At 38.3% G+C, this 19728-nt stretch overlaps 1 protein-coding gene across 2 annotated transcripts in view; it reads right to left on the minus strand.

Moving 5' to 3' along the window:
• Positions 1 to 5447: 5447 nt before the first annotated feature.
• PEMT (phosphatidylethanolamine N-methyltransferase) overlaps positions 5448 to 19728 on the minus strand; it is a 167197-nt gene continuing 152916 nt past the window's right edge. For both annotated transcript variants that reach the window (XM_051997600.1, XM_051997593.1), the window contains 2 exons: positions 10279 to 10353; positions 5448 to 5793 (listed from right to left, as the gene is read on the minus strand). In XM_051997600.1, coding sequence (XP_051853560.1) covers positions 5739 to 5793; positions 10279 to 10353 — 130 coding nt within the window. In that variant the 3' untranslated portion in view covers positions 5448 to 5738. The remainder of the gene's footprint in view (positions 5794 to 10278; positions 10354 to 19728) is intronic.

Consider the following 19728-nt stretch of genomic DNA (forward strand, 5'->3'; position numbering starts at 1 on the left):
CTCGATTCCCACACCAAACCAATTCCATTTGTAACTGGCCTTCACCAGTAGGAAATGATTTACGCAAGATCTCAAAGCTGACTTTGCCCTCCTTTTGAAAAGAGGAAAGTGAAATTGGATAATAGTTGGGAGTCTTCTAGTGGCCCAGAATAATATTCCAGCCAAGGAAGGAACAAAGTGAGCATAGTGCTCTGATCAGTAGATTTTGGTACTGAATAATGGGGCAAAATAAAGGGATGATTAATAAGTCCCTGGAGACAAGGCTTTCTAGAAGAGTTGGTTCTGTGGCCCTATTGACTTTTTATAGCTAAGCCTAGAGAAGGGGAAGTTCTGGCTCTTCCCTCTTAGGGAACTTCCGAGGGTAGAAATGTTTTGGGGCACACTTCTCAGATTACACTGTGCAGATGACTTTTCTGCCTACGCATGGCTTTTGCCCATAAGCAATTTTGTTACAGTATGGCCAAATTTGTTCTGTTGTGTGGAAAGGGTCTTCAGGAATGGCCTTACTCTTGGAAATACTTAATAAGTGCCCCTAAAATGAGTGTGGACCACAACATAACATTTCCACTCTTTCTATTATTGTTTGCTTGCATTTTTGTTTTCTTCTTCCCAGGTTATTTTTACCTTTCTAAATGTGATTTTCCTTGTGCAGCAAGATAACTGTATAAATATGTATACATATACTGTATTTAACATTACTTTAATATATTTAACATGTATTGGACTACCTGCCATTTGGGGGAGGGGGGGAGGGAAGGAAGGGAAAAGTTGGAACAGAAGTTTTTGCAAGGGTCTCCCCATGCAGATGTTTTATAAATAAAAAGCTGTAATTAAAAAATGTAATGTATTTTTTAAAAGTGCCCTAAAGCATCTTCCTCACTTATTGGTTTATATCTGAAATTGCACCATTATTTTCCATTTATAAAGCCGTCTTTTGATTTTAAGAAATTTCCCTGGGATCACACTGTAAACAATGATGAGCAGCACCTCAATGTAAATGACTTTCTGAAGGCAGACTTTGAGACAAGGAATGGGGCAGGGAGATAGCAGCTAGTAATAGTACTTGATATTCTTACAGCTCTTTAAAATTAAAATGCAAAGCATTTTACCTATTTTTTTCATTGGAGCCTCAATAAACCTGGCACTCCTAGGTGGCTCTGGATATTATATCATGGGAGGTTAGAAGTGCTGGAGACAAATTCTATCACCTCGGGAATATCACAGAGGGTCATGGAAGGTGGGAAGAAAGTGAGTTGTGTAAGGAGTGAGGAGGATCCGAGAGACTGTTCCGAATACAGGAAAGTCCTTTTAGGACTTCAATACTGAAGATATTTTTTGAAACTCAGGAAAGATCCAATTTATACTGAATTTATTTCTACAGTCATCTTAGGTGTTGTCATTGTTAAGTCATTTTTCAGACTCGTCCAAGTCTCTGGATTTAGGGTTTCCTCCTCCAGCTCATTTTACAGATGAGAAATTGAGGCAAACAGGGTTAAGTGACTTGCCCAGTGTCAGGTCAGATTTGAACATAGGAAGATGAATCTTCTTGATTGCAGGTCCAGCATTCTATCCATTGTACAGCCATTAAGATTTTATGATTTCTACCCTTTGATGCAGCAATGCTACTACTAGGCCTATACCCCAAAGAGATACTAAAGAAGGGAAAGGGACCTGTATGTGCCAGAATGTTTGTAGTGGCTAGAATCGGGAAATTGAATGGTTGCCAATCAATTGGAGAAGAGTTGGGCAAACTGTGGTATATGAATGTTATGGAATATTATTGTTCTGTAAGAAATGATCAGCAGGATGAATACAGAGAGGCTTGAAGAGACTTACATGAACTGATGCTGAATGAATTGAGCAGAACCAGGAGATCATTATATACCTCAACAATGATACTGTTTGAGGATGTATTCTGATGGAAGTGAATTTCTTCAACAAAGAGAAGATCTCAGTTCCAATTGATCAAAGATGGACAGAAGCAGCTACACCCAAAGAGAAAGAACACTAGGAAATGAATGTAAACTGTTTGCATTTTTGTTTTTCTTCCCTGGTTATTTTTACCTTCGGAATCCAATTCTTCTTGTGCAACAAGAGAACTGTTCTGTTCTGCACACATATATTGTATCTAGGATATACTGTGACATATTTAACATGTAAAGGACTGCTTGCCATCTGAGGGAGGGGGTGGAGGGAGGGAGGGGAAAAAAATCACAACAGAAGCGAGTGCAAGGGATGTTGTAAAAAATTACCCAGGCATGGGTGCTGTCAATAAAAAAGTACTAATCATTAAAAAAAAAAAAAAATTCTATGACTTCTCCCTTAACTCTGACTGTAGCTTACTTCTCAAACCTCAGCCACAGAGAGTGTCCCATTTTGGGGCAGACTATTATTCCATTCTTTTTATTGATATCCATCAGCCTCTGAACCTTCTTTATCCTAAAAGGCTGATGGATCCTCCAGCTCTTGTCATTCAGTCTATCCTTTATTGAGGGCCTATTCTTTGCCACAGTCTGAATCCCAATAGATCAGCAATAGATCAAATCCAAATTTGGTCAAAGACCAACTCCAATCATCCTTGTAATTGTCAGTCCTTTAAGAATCACAAGAGAGATTAGGCCAAGAAGTGTGGAATCCATTCCTTATTGGTGGTAAAGTTGTTTCACATGGGTACTCCACCAGGGTCAAGATCAGCAGTTCTTTATTTAGAAACTAAAATTCAGAATACAAGGTTTTGCAAGAGCTAATGTTGAAGAATTGTCCATGCATATGTTTTGAAAAATCTTTATTAAAAAAAAGTTTGGTATGAGATTAAAAGGGGATTTCGAAGGATTATTCTGGCTAAAATATCAAACTTTCAATCATTCCCCCCACAGCATTATATAGAAATTCTGGTGGGTACAGAAACAACTAAACAAAACCTAAGATGAGGTATATTTAGCCAAAATACAAATAAATACCAACATCATCATCAAAAAAAACCCAAAAAAACAACCCTCTAAAATTCATACCAAATGTCCACTTTTTAGTCCTCTTAGTTTGCTTTATGCTCCTTCTTTCTTGTTCTCGGTATTTGGGAAGAACTTCTCCTCATCCACTTGTGTTCAATTCATCTGACCCAATATCTCCTCAGATCTTTACTGGACTTGTGTCTAGTAGGTTTTTATGGTTATTTTTTATTTTTGGCAATGAGTGGTTTGCCATTTCCTTCTTCAGCACATTTTATAAAAAATTCCACTTTGCCACCCAAGTTAAAATCTGGCCTCAGCCACTACTTGTGTGATGCTGGATGTCACTTAAACTTCTTTTTGCCTCAGAGTCTTCAACTGTAAAATTATGAAAATAGCACCTATTTCCCAGGGTGATTATAAGGATCAAATGAGATAATGTCCTAGGCACAGGTCCTCATACATTTTAAATTAATAAATGCTTTCCTATCTTTCTTCCTATCTTGGAAAAGAGGGAATTGAGCCTATAACACTCCTACTGACTGGTTGGAAAACTTGACTCCCTTCTCTTCCTTTTTAAACTGCTTTAAAAAAAGATTAAATTCCTTTCCCTCAATCTTGCTGCAAACAAATAGCTCCCATGAAGGAAGGGAGGAGGGGGCACAGTACTATAATATAAAAAATGCTGGATTTTGAGTTGAGAGATTTGGTTTAGATTGTCAATTCTACTACTTATTACCCAATTAACTTTGGGCAAATCTCTTTCTTATTTGGGCTTCAGATTCCTAACTTTTAGACTGACTAATACAAGAAAGGAAGAGGTATAAGTTTCTCTAAATCCAAGAAAATTCTAAATCCCTCTAGATAAAAAATACTCTCTACCTTTAGAAAAAGAACTGACATAGTCTGAATACAGATAAAAGAATACTATTGTTATTTTTTTGTTGCCTTTTTTCCCTTTTGGGTGAATGTCTTTTACAACATGACTAATATAGCAATGTTCTACATGATTGAACAGGTATAATCTACATAAAATGGCTTTATTTTCTCAGGTGAGGAGAAAAATTGGAACTCAAATTTTTAAGAAAATTAATGTTAAGGTTCTCTTACATGTAAATAATTATTTTAAAAATTCAATTGAATTTTAAAATAAGTACAAATTATGTTGGATAAGGAAATTATTAGTAAAGAGGATAATGGCTGAGAATGAGCCAAAATGTATATCTGTGTGTGTATCCATACTGGATGGCCTTTGGGCATTTTGGAATAACCAAATTTTAATCTTACTGTCCCCAGAAAAATTTGGTACTTCTCCCCCTCCCTTTCCCACCTAATGTAATCTAGAACTCAACTTATAGTGTATTTCCTTGTTCAATGCTGAGACTGGCCATGGAGAATCTCAATTTAAAAGAATTATTCAGTCCCTAATTCAGTTTTTTTTTTTTTTTGCTTAAGGCAGGGGCTTTCTTTATGGTATCCATGGTAGATGGTCACTTAGCTTCTGCTACTGGAATGTCAAGGCACAGTCAAGTACCATCTAATAATCCATGAAGGCTTTGCTTATATGGCTATTATATGTATATTCAAATTACTGATTATATTACTTTTGTATCATATTTGTATTATAATTAAATTGTATTTGTTATAATTATTATAAAATCAGATTTATCTCATTCACTTATATTTTATTCTTCTCTCTCCAAACTTTCTGAGTGTTCCTTTCTCTATCTCTTTCACCTTTGTAACCTCTTCACTCTTCCCTCTCATCCAAAAACCTACCTAGCACAGGGTTATTATACATTGTAAATTCAATAATTTGAAATGAGTTTTTCTCCCAAATTAGACACATATTTGTGGTAGTAAGACAGGAGATCTTCATCTAGAAGATCTACAAAAAGATCTAGAATATAGTCTAGAAATAGAGGGACTTTGGGCAAGCCAATGGGAACAATGAATACTATAAAAACAAACAAACAAAAAAAAAAAAACCAGAAACCCACTTTTATCAAGGGAAGAACATAGGACTAGTACAGAGGACTGAGTTTCAGGGCCATAACTCGGTGACTTCAGACACTTAATGACTTAGGGTGTCAATAAATGGAGTAATGACATCTGCCCTCCCTACCTGTACAAAGTACTGTAGAAACAGCAGGTGTAATTGGGTATACAATCCAATCCAAGTCTTCTAACTGGAATCCGGTTCCTGGAGGGTTCCATTCTGTGTGCCTGGGGTACAGACCAGGCCCAGGGCACTACCACACTCTGCTCCTTCTGGAGCAGAAGCATTCCACCTCCCCACTCCCCAGTCTAGCATAAGCAGACATTTTGACCCATTGCCCAGGTAGCCAAACCATGCTTTATTCTAGGCCTGACTTGTCTGCAAGGACATCTGGCCAGAGGGAAGAAACACAGGTTTTCATGTAGTGGTAGAGATATATCCAAATATACCCTACTCACAAAGCAGCCAGAATTGCATGGAAAAATGAGAGGAGAGGTGGATATGAATTAGGCTATTTCTTTATTATAGAAGTGGGAGGTTGGGGGTAGGAGGGTGCGGGCATGTGCCCAATACAGTCTCCCCACCCCTCAGGCAGCAGTTTCAAAAGGCACCTTATGTGACCAGCCTTGACCCTGGGGGTGAGAAGGGGCTAGAGCTGAGGACCCAAGTGGCTACGAAGCATTTCACTTGAAATTATCCAACATGTAAAGTAGGGGCCAAAGTTTGGCTTCCAGCAATGCAGTCAGGCCAGTCCTTCCATTACCCATTCTCCAACACAAATCCTGCCAGCGTTATTTATTCTTCGTCTTTAGAGCTTTGTGTCGGTAGATCTCCTCAGTGAAAGGCCTGTACAGTTATGTTTTTTTTTTTTTTTTTGGGGGGGGGGGGCGGGGAAGAGTGAGGGGAAAGGGGAAAAGGGAAGAGAGGATCAAAATAGGGGGAAAGAAAGAAACAGGAAAGAGAAGTCAGAGATGAGAAAAAAATCATTAGCCAATTGTTTTTCAAACAAAACCTTCAGTCTCCTCCCATGATCCTTCTTAGACCTTTCTATCCCCAATCCCTGCCCAAAAGAATCCTGCTTAGACCCCTCCACTGGAACACCTCCTCAGATCTTCTTATTTCCAGTTCCTGCCCAGGAACAACCTTCCCAGGCCCCCAAAGTTGGAGGTTCCTCATAGAACGGATGAGTTCACAGGACCAAGGCTTGCTTGTCCCAGGATCCAAAAACTCCCCTTCAGATTTGTGCACCTTTTCTTCCTCATCCCTTATTTGACAGTAGGGGTGGGATGTGGTGGTTAGGTGGAAGAATATCCCAGTTTTGGGGAGTCTATCTGCTTTCTCCAGTCCCTTTTTTTGCCTCCAATTTTGAGGATGAAACACAAAACACAGCCTTCACAACGACCAGTCTTTTTCAGAATGATTTCCCACAGCCTAACAGATTATGGTCAAATTCTTTAGGATCCTCCAAACCTTCCTTTCCAGTCCCATTTCACATTATCCCCCTCCACTGCAGTCACTTGGGAGTCACCACCCTGAGTATTTTCTGTGCATCCTGACTTTGCTCAGGCTGTTCCCCTTCCCTGGAGGATCATCTCCCTGCATATCCATTCACTGAAACCCTATCTGTCCTTTCAAGGTCTAACTCAGATGCCACGTCCAGTGCCTAGAGGAAGGAGCTACAGGATAATGGAGAGCCTCCTGCATTTGGAGCACTGGCTCTGCTACTGAGCTGACTTTAAAAAGTCACTTCCCCAGTCTTCTCCTCGGTAAATGAGGAAGCTAGATGAGATGAATTAATAACTAAAGTTCTTTCCTGTCCTTTAAGTAATTATGGTAGATGTGCTGCTTAATGTGGCACTTAGCACATTTTATGTCTGCATCTTAGCTCCCCTATAAAAATCTAGGACACAGACAGTCTCTTAGATATCTCTGAATCTCCCTCAAGATCTGGCATAGAGTCTGATCTGCAGTTAAGTCATGAATGAGACTTTCAATGTTTTACTATCTGCTTTTATGTTAAAGGGATTTCATGTCTGTCTCCATTTTGAACAAAGAAAAACAAGTAAAACTATCTGACTAGTGATTGGACTCCATTTTTGAAGAGGATCAGTAACATCCTGAGTGATGTTTTGACTTTGGGGTGGATTGGATTTAAGTGGGGCAGAGTTGTACAAAGTGATCAGATTTATTCTCTTTTCCAGAGCCATTAAGAGCCCAGTGCAGGACAAGGGTTAGAACAGCAGAAATGACTTGGAATGAGCTTGTCTTCATTGTCTAAGGGACTCTACAGAACTTGTTGCAGCTGCCCTGATGGCTACTGGAACAAATTGCTCTCATCCTTCCATTCTATTGGGGGAAATCTTCACTTGCTTGTATGGCTTGCAGGTCACTCTCCATCTGGATTAACTCATCTGTTTTGATGGTTTTACTAAGGGTGTGTGGCTGCTGTTCCTTCTATAGCTTCTTGGAACCATTTATCTGATTAGAGTGACAATAGCTGGGAGGTATACAGTATTTAATCCTAGTAATTTTCCCACCCCTCTGTAGTAAGGGAGAAAGTACATTTCACTGTCTGTTCCTGAGATCTTTTTTTTGGCTTTTTCAGTTACGTATAGTTTGATTTCTTTTTTAATCTTTAGTTACTGTTCGGTTCTGCAAACATATATTGTATCTAGGATATATAGGACTGCTTGCCATCTAGGGGAGGGAGTGGAAAAATCCGAACAGAAGCGAGTCTAAGGGATAAAGTTGTAAAAAAATTACCCTGACATAGGTTCTGTCAGTAAAAAGTTATTATAAAATAAAATAAAAAAATCTTTAGTTACAATGTAGTCATTGTATATATTGTTCTCTTGGTTTGGCTTATTTTAGTCTGCAACAGTTCATACAAATCTTCTTATGGTTTCCTGGGTTCCTCACTTGTCATTTCTTACTATACAATGAAATATTAGTTAATTCTATTACATTTATATGCCAAGTACTTTGTCTTGTTTTAGCCATTCTGCAATTATTGGGGAACCTATGTTGTTTCTACTTCTACTTTCTTTGATAAAAAGAAAGCTGCTATGAATATTTTGGTCCATTTTTTGTTTCTGTCTTGGACATCCTTGGGGTGTCTACCCAGGAAGAGCGCTAGCTGTGCCAGAGGATATTGCCATTTTTCTTGTAGAACTCCAAATTCAAGTCCAGAATAATTAATTGTCCATATCACTTATAATGGAGTGATTTGACTTTCTTCATATCCTTTTTGTCTCAAGATATCCATCATGCTTTTTAAAGTACAATTTTATATTTTGGAGGGGCATTATTTTTACCTTTAATTGCTATTGTAACATTTTTTTAATTCTGTCAAATAATAGGGAAAAGGTATTGTGTTTTTCCAGTTTAGTATTATCTTAATTTTCTAGAGGCTATCATATATTATTCGAATCTTTTAAAAATTTGTTACAACTATTTCTCCTTCTGCCTCTGCATTTTTGCATTCCAATTCTGTCTGACATTCTACAGATAATTTATGTTGGATTAGACTTGCTAATTTTTTCCTTAAGGGTTTGAATCCCTTATTTCTCTGCTCTTTTCTGCTTAATTCTGATTGCTCTTTCCAGCTATCTTTGCGTTGTGCCATTGCTATTATTGGGGGCTTGCAGAATTTGTGGTGGTATTTTCGCCATCCTTTGCAAATTGGACTTTTTTCCCTGAAAGAGTTCTTCCCACCTCAGGCAGCTTTTGTCATTCTTCACTATTCCATTTTGCTATATTACCCTGGATGAAAATCCATTTCTTGCAAATCCTATTCCAAGATCTTCCCGTGACTCTTTTGTCCTATTCTCTGTTCCCTCAGACTACCAGATTTGGACGATGTCTCTTTTTCTCAGTGGATGAAGGGGAACAGTTGGAATATTGCTCTAGGGACCCCCAATTGTACAATGTGGGAAGATCTATTCTAAGGCTTTATTATTTACTAGATTCTCTTTGCAGGTGACTTTCTAGGGTACTTGTAAAATGATCAGGAGGGTTTCCAAGGATACTACGTAGAGAAGTATTTTGAGAAAAGCTGGACTTGGGTCTCTTCTCTGCCTTTTCTCCCTCCCTCATCTGGCTGCCTGCTTGCTTCTGTGCTGTGTTAATTCTAATCTAATATTCCTGGTATCTTCTTCCATTTTGCCTTCTCAACGATGCCCCCTTTTTCTTTCTCCTTGAACCATAGAACTGTTCTGATCTTGGCAGAAGGAAATACTTTACCAAAGGGTTAACTCCCAAGTTTGATGGTTAACACTGTCTAGTCATTTAGGTTGTGTGGCTGCTCCATGCATACTGTCAGTAATGGGGGAGCGAAGGGCGGCCAGTGAGCAAGGGGACCTCCCCCAACTCTGGGCAGTGAATCGCCAAAAGGAACGGAAAGATTCTGCCCAAAATTGTCACAGCCACAAGGTTGGTCTCAGGTCCATTAGTGGGGACTGGGAGAAAAGGGAAAGTGAGGAAAGCTATGAGAGATGGGCTGGTAAGTAGGAGTGAAACTGTGGTCAGTGTTCTCATTTCTCTTTTTGTCATTGCTGAGTTTTCTGTATCTTGGCTCTCATACCATTTGGTGTGAGGAGATGAAATATCTTTCCAGGAATCTGTCCATCAACATTTTTGACTGATCCTAGGTCAAGGTTTCTAATAACCTTTCTGCAAATTCCATTTTGATATGGACTCTGGGATAAGGAGTGAGTTTTCAAGCTCTGCAGGTGTCATCAGGCCTTCTCAGTCCAACCTACTTCCCCTCTGGTAGGATAGGACCATGGACCTTAGTGTCTAATTATTAGTAAGAACTCCTTTCAAAATTGGGCTCAGAATCTGTTATATGTATCTGTGATTATATGACTTAACAGTCTGTATCCTCACAGTTCTTGGATTGAGTGGTTTGCAGTTATAATAATGAGGGCAGAAAGAAATACTGGTTTAAAGGAGTAGGGAAAGGCAAGGAGATGGAGGCAGGAATTCTACTCCTGAGATGACACCTAATTAACAAAGCCCTCAACCGAGAAGCCAGCTGCGTGGCCAGCTGTGTCCTACCCCAGGTGAATACTACCTCCCCTCGTTTCTACCTTCCTCTTCACTGGTAACAGATGCGGTTACCAGTGACACAGACAGCCGTTAATGAATCTAGTGATGGCACCCAAAGGTCAGACCAGTTCTCTGGGCCACAAATAAGTTCTCCAACTGTCCCCAGGAGAGGAAGGATCAATCAGGAAAGTACAAGAGCCTGTATTCTTATCTCATTCCTGCAGGCCGGCCTCTTGGTTCATTTTGTTAATAAAAAAAATTGTATTCTGCAAAGCTACTTACTCTTCAAACACAATGGCAACTGTATAGGTGAGAGCCACAATGATGGTCAGCATGAGGCCTGTAGGGCTGGCATTCCTGGAAAAGACAGAGGAAGAGGAGAGGAGGGGAAAGGAAGACAAGAGAGAGAATATGCTTGAGTAAGTCTTTGTTCAAAGTTCTAGCCCTCACTCTGACCCGATCTAGCCACATAACTGCATGGGGTCGCATGGTGCCGGATCTCCATTTTCTTACTTTAAAAAAAGGGAATGAAATTAGATGCGTTAATCGGACCATCTGAGGGCCCATGATTTCTAGACATGTCATTCTTTAAGCCTGTAAGCTGAAGTTAGTAAAGGAGAATTCCCCATCACTTTTTAGGAAGCAAATTAGCAAATTACAGTTATCCCTTCTATATCACTGGGGTAGGGGGTGAGAGGATTTTTAGGATGAGCATATGGAAAAATCTCATAAAAATTTTTGCTTTCCCCCTCCCCACCAGAAAAGGAGTCAGAATTTTTCATAGGGTATTTACAGTACTTATTGTACAATTTGATTTATGTATTGAAAGATAAAATGTTATCATTCAATATTATATAGTTTGATGCATTAATCTAGTTTATTTCAGAGTTTCTATCATTTTCTGTGTCGCTTAAAGCCTCTGCAAAACACTCTCCAAAACTTCCATTTAATTTCTTATGCAAACCAAAGATATGTAGAAACCAGAACGACACAATGTGGAAGGGATAATTATTTTACTGTTTGTATTATTTTAACTTCACAGATCTTCATCTTAAAAATGAAAATGAAATAGCTTTTGTGGCTCTCTTCACTTTGGGGAGGTCTTATTGCTCCTAAAATCACTGGAGTTGAGAGGTAAAAGGGAACTCAAGGAATGTGTAGTTTAATCTTTTCATTTAGCACCTGAAGAAACAGCCCCAGAGAGGGAAACTAGTTCAATTATGGTAGGTAAAAGGCAGAATTTATGAAAAACTAGGTCTTTAAAAACAAAAACAAACAAACAAATAAAAAAACCCAGGTCTTTTGATTCCAAATTCAATGCTCTCTTCTCTTTGTTATCTCTTCACACTTGATTCCCATCTGTAGGATTTAAATGTATTCTGTGATACTAAAGGAAATAAGAGACAGCAGATCACAGGATCAATTTTAATGCTGGAAGGGACCTTGGACCATCCAGTGCAACCTTCTCTTCCACATGAGCAAACTGAGATCCAAAAAGATTAAGTGATTTGTCAAGGAGAATCAAGGGCAGGATGCCAAGTCCTCAGGACAGCCAGTATTATTTCCACTGTACCAGATTTGCCTCTAAGGCAGCTTCCTTACTTTTATAATAATGATCTTTGCTAAAGCAAGGATGGGGATGGTGATGTCTCAGGCTCAGAAGGTGGGAGGTTTGCACCTTCTCTAGCTACTGGTCACTGAGAAGAACGTAGGTGGGGAGAACACTAAATCTTAATATAAATAGAAAAGTGAGGCATTATTTTATTAAAATCCTCCCTTGTTAGACTGCGTTTGTAACTAGACCACTCTGAACTTGGTCAATCTCATTACCCTAAATAAGACCAGTTCAAATTGGTACACAGAACCAGAAATGTTTTTTGTGTACGGGGGCTATGGAGTAGTTTTCTAAATAGATCTTAAAATGTAATCATTGGTGGAGAATTAGAATAGGAGATAATTGTGAGATATAATGAGAGGTATAGACTCACACTTCTGTAACACCCAATTAATGGGGACTTGGCTTTCAGGATAGAACATAAAAGACTGCGCTTTTGGTTTCAAAGATGTGTCTGCCAGCTTAGACACCTGTTCTTGCAAGAATGTTAAATAAAACCCTCCCAGAATTCAAAATAAATAAACAGACTTTAAACTTTTTCAAGACAGGGACTATAGCTTTGATATTTTTGGATTCTAAAAGCTAACACTGAGCTTTGCACAGAGTAGGTGATGTATAAATGTTTATTGTTTGTGACAATGATGAATACTCATTGCAAATGATTTAAGTCCCAATACATCTCCTCAAGTCTTCCCTAAGAAGTACCTGTGTACCTGAGAGTGCTTTGGTACCCAATGTCCAAAGTCCAAGTATGACAGACAAGAGAGTCAAAAAGAAAATATGACACTTATCTTCCATCATAAATTTTGTAATTATTTGTTTAAAAAAAAAAAACTTTCTTCTTTTGTTCATTCACTCATTTATGTATCTCATTGTGTGTCCAACCTTGTGCTATTATAGGGAATGCGAGAAGGAAAAGACATGGTCCTTGACCTTAGGAATCTTAATCATGATTCATTCATCAATCCTATTAATTTTACAAAACATGCTAGGAACTATGCTAACTGAAAGGAATACAAATTAAAAAATGATGTGGTCCTTGCCCTCATGGATTTTACTTTCTATTATTGACAGTTTTTCTGAGAACCATTCTCTTCTCACAAAGAGGAAAAAAGAACAATAAAATTAAGCAAGAAATAAACCATACACACACACAAAATCTCTACAGTATTACAAACCCATATTTAGTCTTAAAAAAAAAGAGGGGGGGGAGGGTAACAGGGTGGATGTGGGAAGGAAAAGCAAGTTTGGTTACTATTGTTTCTTTCTTTTTCTATTCTTCCCACTTATGCTGGTGTTGCCATTGTTTTCCTGGCTATTTGGCCAAAAAAAACCCACCAAGTTTGTATTATCTTTCTCATTTTGGGGGAAGTAACTTACAGCATAAGCATCCATTGTTCTCTAAAAGGTTGATAACATTTTCTTCTTTTTCATCTGGGCCAGTGTTCCCCACTGCGGTTGGTAGTTCCATTATACTAGCTCAATTTATTTTTCTCAAGTTGGACTATTTTAAGATCTCTCTCACTTAACATTAATGTGGGTACTATATATTTTTGGAGATAACTCCCATCTAGACTTAGATGATATATGCCCCCTTTCCACTCAGTCCACTGCATTCAGTTTAAGTTTGGTTGATTTTTGACCTCCATAGCATCTCTCATATACAGCTCCTTATCTCCTCTGACACTGCTGTTTCCTAGTGTATCACTTTATACTTAGATTACTGTCACAGCTGCAGCTTGGTCCCTGGTGGAAGTTTCTCCCTACTCCATCCATCTCCACTAAGCTGTAATAAGTATACATCACCCCCGTCATCCTCCCTACTTAAAAAAATTCCAGAGGCTCCCCATTACCTCTAGAATCATTTAAAGTTCTTCATAAAGGGGCTCCCCTTATACTTTTTACTCTTCTATACCCTGCTGGCCCAACCAGCCACTCGATGACCCACTGACACCAGCCGTGCTGTAGTTCAAACAAGGCGCTCCATCTCCCAACTACAGGAATTTTCTGTTTGTCCCGGCCCTATGAGTGCAATAATAATTTTTAAAATGTTAAAAAAAAAGGAAAATCAGATGATTTAACTAATTAACACAAGGAAGAGGCCTATATGCAAAGCTCTGTATTTGTGGAATAACTGAGGCCTCTAAAACGAACCTAATGCTTTATTTCAAGGGATTGGTCTTCACTAGTTACATTATATGAGGCACATTAGTCTTGACACAGCATTTTAGCCTGTGGATATCTTCTTGGAACTTAACTCATTGTGATACCTCTTCCTCCCACAAATCTGATACATGTTCCATCTATAACTTCTTCTAAGTAAGTGATAAAAATTCATAACAGAACAAGGCAGATTATCTACAACTCTCTATTAAAAGACAACCCCTCCAGGTGATAATAAATAATCACTAATAATAATAATAATAATAATAATAATAATAGCTAGCATAGAGTGCTTTTAAGGTTTGCAAATATCTCATTTTATCTTCATAACAACCCTGTTACTGTCATTTTTTTTTTTTAACAGATGAGGAAGCTGAGGCAAATAGTAGATAAATGACTTGTCCAAGCCTATTCAGTAATATATCTAGTATATCTAGTATCTTCTGAGCTCCATCGTATCTGAGAGCTGGTAACATAATTGGTAGGAGGTATTTTCCAGGTTTCGTAGGAGTGTAAAGGGAATAATCAGACTGTAACATTAATGGAAACAAAGATAAGGTAATTTTTCATAAACTGCCTTGTGGAAGTTTTCAGATTATTTTGTGCTGTTACTTTATCCTTTTAATGTAGTAATATTGTCACCCTGTCTCCATAGAAATTTCCTTGATAGAAAACCTCTCTCTTCTCCTGGATACCTTTGGGCTTTTCAAAGACTTCCATATTCATTATCTTAGCTGACCCTCAAAATCTACCATCCATCAATAATCATTAGAACTTAGTTAGAAAACAGGATAAATTAGACACAGAAAAAGACAGAAACACTACAAACACATGTATGTGAGTACATCTGTTTGTAGACACATTACTTTGATGTCTGTGATGGAGTCATCTCTTATCTGTATCTTATTTCTTTTGGCCCAGACCAGGCTGGCAGGGAACTAGGCCAGCATGAGATGCTGTGTCCTGCAGGTGAGGCAGGGAATTCATTCAATTTGTGGATGAGTTTGGGGGGGGGTGAGTGCTTCTGTAGCACCAGTTTTAATTTGGAGTTCAGTTTCTCTAGGGACTGAGATGACAGAGAACAGAGTACACCCTTGTTTGAGGAAATGTTTTTATAATCTGGTTCTTGCTGTATCTTTGCAGTAAATACTCCCTGGAAAAAGTTAATGGATGTTAATTGGTTAGATGATATTAGGGAACTGATCACTGGTGTAGATACAGGAATGGGGCTTGAAATGTACTGGCATTACAAAACACTGTACTCTCTCAGCACCATCAAGGGGGGGAAAGGGAAGGAGGGAGGAAGAGAAAGAGAGAAAGGGATGGAGGGAAGATAGGAGGGAGACAGAGGAAGGGAAGGAGAGAAAGAAAGAGGGGGGAAGAAGGGATGGAGGGAGAAAAAGAGGGGAAAAAAGAGAGAGGGGGAAAGAGGGGGAGAAGAGAGACAGACAGACAGACAGACAGAGACACTGAATAAGAATATACGCCAACCAGTGCAAGTGAGAATTGGAATAAGGACTGTGAGAGTTTATAAGGTATATATATATATATATATATATATATATATATATATATATATATATATATATATACACACAAATTTATATTACTGGGCCCATGGTAATTATTTAATACAGTCAGAGAGATTTGACTTGTTGAATGTCAGATCCTGAAGGGTATCACATAAGCCACAAAATATAGAATATATGCTTATATATGTTGCCAAAGAATTTTCAGTGTCAGGAGTTCTTAAATTTTTTTTCTGTCATAGATTTTTTCAGCAGATTGGTAAAACTTATGGAAACCTCAGAGCACTGCACAAAATAAGATGCATAAGATTACAAAGGAAACTGAATCATATTGAGATAAAGTTATCAAAATATTTTTTCAAAACATGTTCAGAGACTCAAGGTTAAGAACTCTATGTTTTCCTCTGGCTGGAAGAATGCATCATTTTTCAGTGCTCTAACTAGGGAACACCAAGACACTTTCCCTTGCATCTCATCTTCCTCCCTGTCCCCAGGGCACTTGTGTCTAAATCAGTCCAGCAGAAGCTAGGATTAGCAAATACCTGAGAACAGAGGCACTAGGCTGCCAGGGTAGGAGTCAGACAAGGGCTCTGAGTACAAAGTGTGGCCGTGTATTAGGGTGTGTGGGATAATTTCCAAGCCTCCTCACTACTGCTAGAAACATCTAATCTTTCCCTCAGCCCATTCCTGTCCCCAAAGTATCAAGCAAGAGCCTAAAAGAAGAAACAGAGTTAATGATTAACAAGAAGATGAGAAGATAAAAGGGAAAGGGCCCCTCTTAGATGGTCATTCCTGAGAAGACATATCAAACAAGCGCATTCTCTTAACAACTCGTATTTGTTTCACATTTTAAGGTTGGCATTGCACTCTACATATTAATTCATTTGAGCCTCACAACTCTGTTCTGATTATCTGGCAGATTTCTGTCCTTGCTTATTCCACGTCACAGCTTGTTCAAGGGTTCTCATTTCATGGCACACAAAGTACACACACCTATATGATAACTTGTTGGAAGGGAGAGAACGCTACCAGCAGGCTTTGGGGTTCTACTTTTAAGAGTAACAACAAGATAGATCATAAGAAGAAATGGATGACCACTCACACAAGGCAGTAGCTAGCAGTCATGATTTGGTGGCTAACATTATTTGTCAGGGACTGACCAATGACAAATCCACAGATTTAACAAGTGGTAAAGACAGTGTGCCATCACAGGCTACTGCTTTGACAACAACAGAGGCTACCAACTATTCAGTGCTAAACTGGGGCATGGGGTGGGAAGGAACAAAAAACCTTCATAAAACTGAGCCTGAAAAGTCAAATCCTAGGGGAGTGCATGAGGCACCCCTTGTCCCTGTCATCCAGTTTGCTCCTGATGTTATGCCAAGCCTTATAAGCTTTCTTACTAATACTTTTATTCAAATGAAAAGGGAAGCTTTTTATCCTCCAGGCACAACTGTCTATAGGACATTTCATATAAGAAAATTAAACAATAGCATAGAGACTTGTTCTAGGACCATTTTTGCCTGGATTCCATTTAATTAAAAATGATGACCTTTCTATAAACACAGTAAGAGCTGACATTTGCACAGATATAGACAGATATCTATCTATATGCCTCTATATCTCTCTCTTTATATATATAAACAGACATGTCACTGGAAGGTAGGTACTACTGTTATTCTCTTTATACTACAACTAAGGAAGCTGACGACTCAAGTAAGTCATACCCTTGATACTCACTCGAGCTCCTTTTTCTAAGAAAAGAGAAAATTACAGCTGATGATTTCATCCTACTGTCCTTCCCAGTTCTGGCATCTGTGGCTGTACAATGCTATGATTTAATTACCTTTCTAGCATTGAGAGATCTAATTGGGAGTGGGGAGATGGGAAAGGTTCAGATGTAGGATTTCATCAATAGAGGAAGTTCTCTCTATCAAAGTAGAACAAACAGTAGTAGTGCTGTAAATTAGTTTTGAAGAGTTCTCTAGAGCGGTTATGAGGAAAAGTAAACCTGGATCTTTCTGATATCACTTCTACTCTGCTGTTCACTTAATGATTATGAATTAAAATACCTCTTTTAAAAAACAATATCCCACTAAATCCTCTAATAACTAGAGATATTTTTTTCCTAGTTTAGCTGATAGAATTGGGTCTAAATGAATTGAATTTCTGAAGTGAAAAATGAAATTTCACTTATCATTTGCAAAGCTTTCACAGATGGAAAAGTAGATAAGAGCACCGGGTTGGAAGTCAGCAGACCTGGGTTCTTCTAAAGGAGTCTGATATGAAACTGCTATTTTTTCTTTATCAAATTATGTCCTTCAGTTTCTTACTCTGCAAAATGAGGAATTAAAATTGATGGAATACTTTCTGGACAGAACATTTTATGATGTAGTAGGAACCTGGAGCTGGAAGAGAAATATGTGGGAGAAGTATATTGTTAACAAAATTATTTGTGAAATTACCATTGCCAAACCTATCACTACCTGATATCACATATTCCCTATGTGAAGAGACCAGGGGAACTTTGTATTAGGTATTGTTGAAGGTACCCAGAGAAAAGAGATGAACAATGAATCTTTGTGCTGGGACATTTATAGTCTAATTGGAGAGAAAGAGAAAGTCATAGTTCATGGAAAGTTAAATAAATTATATGCTACTCTCTAGATGAACATCATGGTCCAAATAGTGTCCAGCAGGACTGGCCTCATGTAGGTGTTTGTGTATGAAACGATGTACTTACATTGGGGAAAGGTTATTATGAAGGCCTTAGCTCAAACCTGGAACTAGCCCTAGCTTGGGGGTCATTCTATATGATACCTTATCATGGAATTTTCCCATAATACTTTTTTCAGGATTCTTACCACCTTATATAGGGAGAACTACCTGCTAACAAGGACCTACCAAAACTTTTGGAATTAAGCCCCTGGGCATAGAAAACAGATCTATCTTAAGGCTGATAATATGCAGGGATTATATGGAAAGTTCTAATAGGACCATTACTATTATGAACTTCAAATGATCACAGATCAATGATCATCCATTGATCATTAGAGCATAAGATTATAGATTAAATGCTGGAAGGGACCTTTTGAAACCATCATTCCAATTCCCTCACTTTACAGATGAAGACACCAAGATCACAGAGATTTAGTGACATAGTAAAGTCACACAGAAAAAGGAAAAATTGAACTCAGGTCCTCTGACTCCAAAGTTAGTGTTTGTTTTATTGATATTCAAAGTCTCCTTAATCTTCAAATTTAGCAAGTTTCCTCTTAGAAGAACCACTATGGTGGTTACTGATAGTAACACTGGATATCCATTCTGAAATTTTCCACAGCCCAAGAATCTGGAGGTAAGAAAGCTCATTGATCTCTAGGTGATAAATGAATAGTTGCACTTTCTTCTCACCTGTGCATCTTGGAGTATTATACTCCAAATTCTGATTTCTTGGCTAAATAAGTGTGAACTTTAGGGATTCAGAAGGTTTTTTTTGGTGATTCCTCCTCTCCTACCCCAAAATATCCATTGCACATTTGGTTCTGCCTTGTTACAGCAGAGGGCAGGGAAATGAGAAGCTCTTCATCATCTAAGCAGAAGGATCCATATGTCTGGCTGAGTGCAAATCAAAATGAAAATCCTACTGTCTCTTCATTCAAAGTATTTTTCATGGACAACAATTACTTTTGACTTCTAAAGCTAATGAAAAAGGACAGCTCCTTGGTGACAAAGGCTGAGGAGTCATATAACCACATCTGCTTCCTGTTTCTAGAAATAGCTGCTGTCATACTGTTTCCCCAATTTATTTCTATAGTTACCTTCTGATTCTAAGGCTAGAAATAAGCTAGTTCTTACAGGTTAACAGTTAGTGGGCTAATGGTTTAGGATGAATTGAGGGAGGAAGGCTTCTAGACTGCCAGCTTCAAAGACAACAGACTGTAATCAGTGGAATCTTTCAATATCTGCACAGTCTTGTAACACAAGTTCTATATTGGAGCTGTACACAATTTTATTAATTTCTCAGGAACTCCCTTCTAGGTCAGTGATGAATATAAGATAAAGAGAATATCCTTCAGGTCTAACCAGTATGGGGGCTTTGTCAGGTTTTTAAATTAAAAAAAATTCTGAAGATAATAGTAATAGTCAAGGGGAGTTCCAACAGAATTTTATATGTCATTCAGGGAGGTGACCAGAGAATTCAATTAAATAAATATTTATCAAATCCTTACTATTGTTCAAAACAATGTATTAAGCACTGGGAGATAGGGGAGAGTTACAAGGGAAAAAAAAAAAGACATTGTTCCTGGATTCACAGTTCCTAATTACTTGTAAGGCAAAAAATGAGATGAAGACCTATTCATAAGTGGTAGAGAGTTGATCTTTTTGAGGCAATGGATGCTCTGATGTCAGTTGAAGGATGGCTTT

The sequence above is a fragment of the Antechinus flavipes genome, chromosome 1 (genome assembly GCF_016432865.1).
Source record: "Antechinus flavipes isolate AdamAnt ecotype Samford, QLD, Australia chromosome 1, AdamAnt_v2, whole genome shotgun sequence".
NCBI lineage: Eukaryota > Metazoa > Chordata > Mammalia > Dasyuromorphia > Dasyuridae > Antechinus > Antechinus flavipes.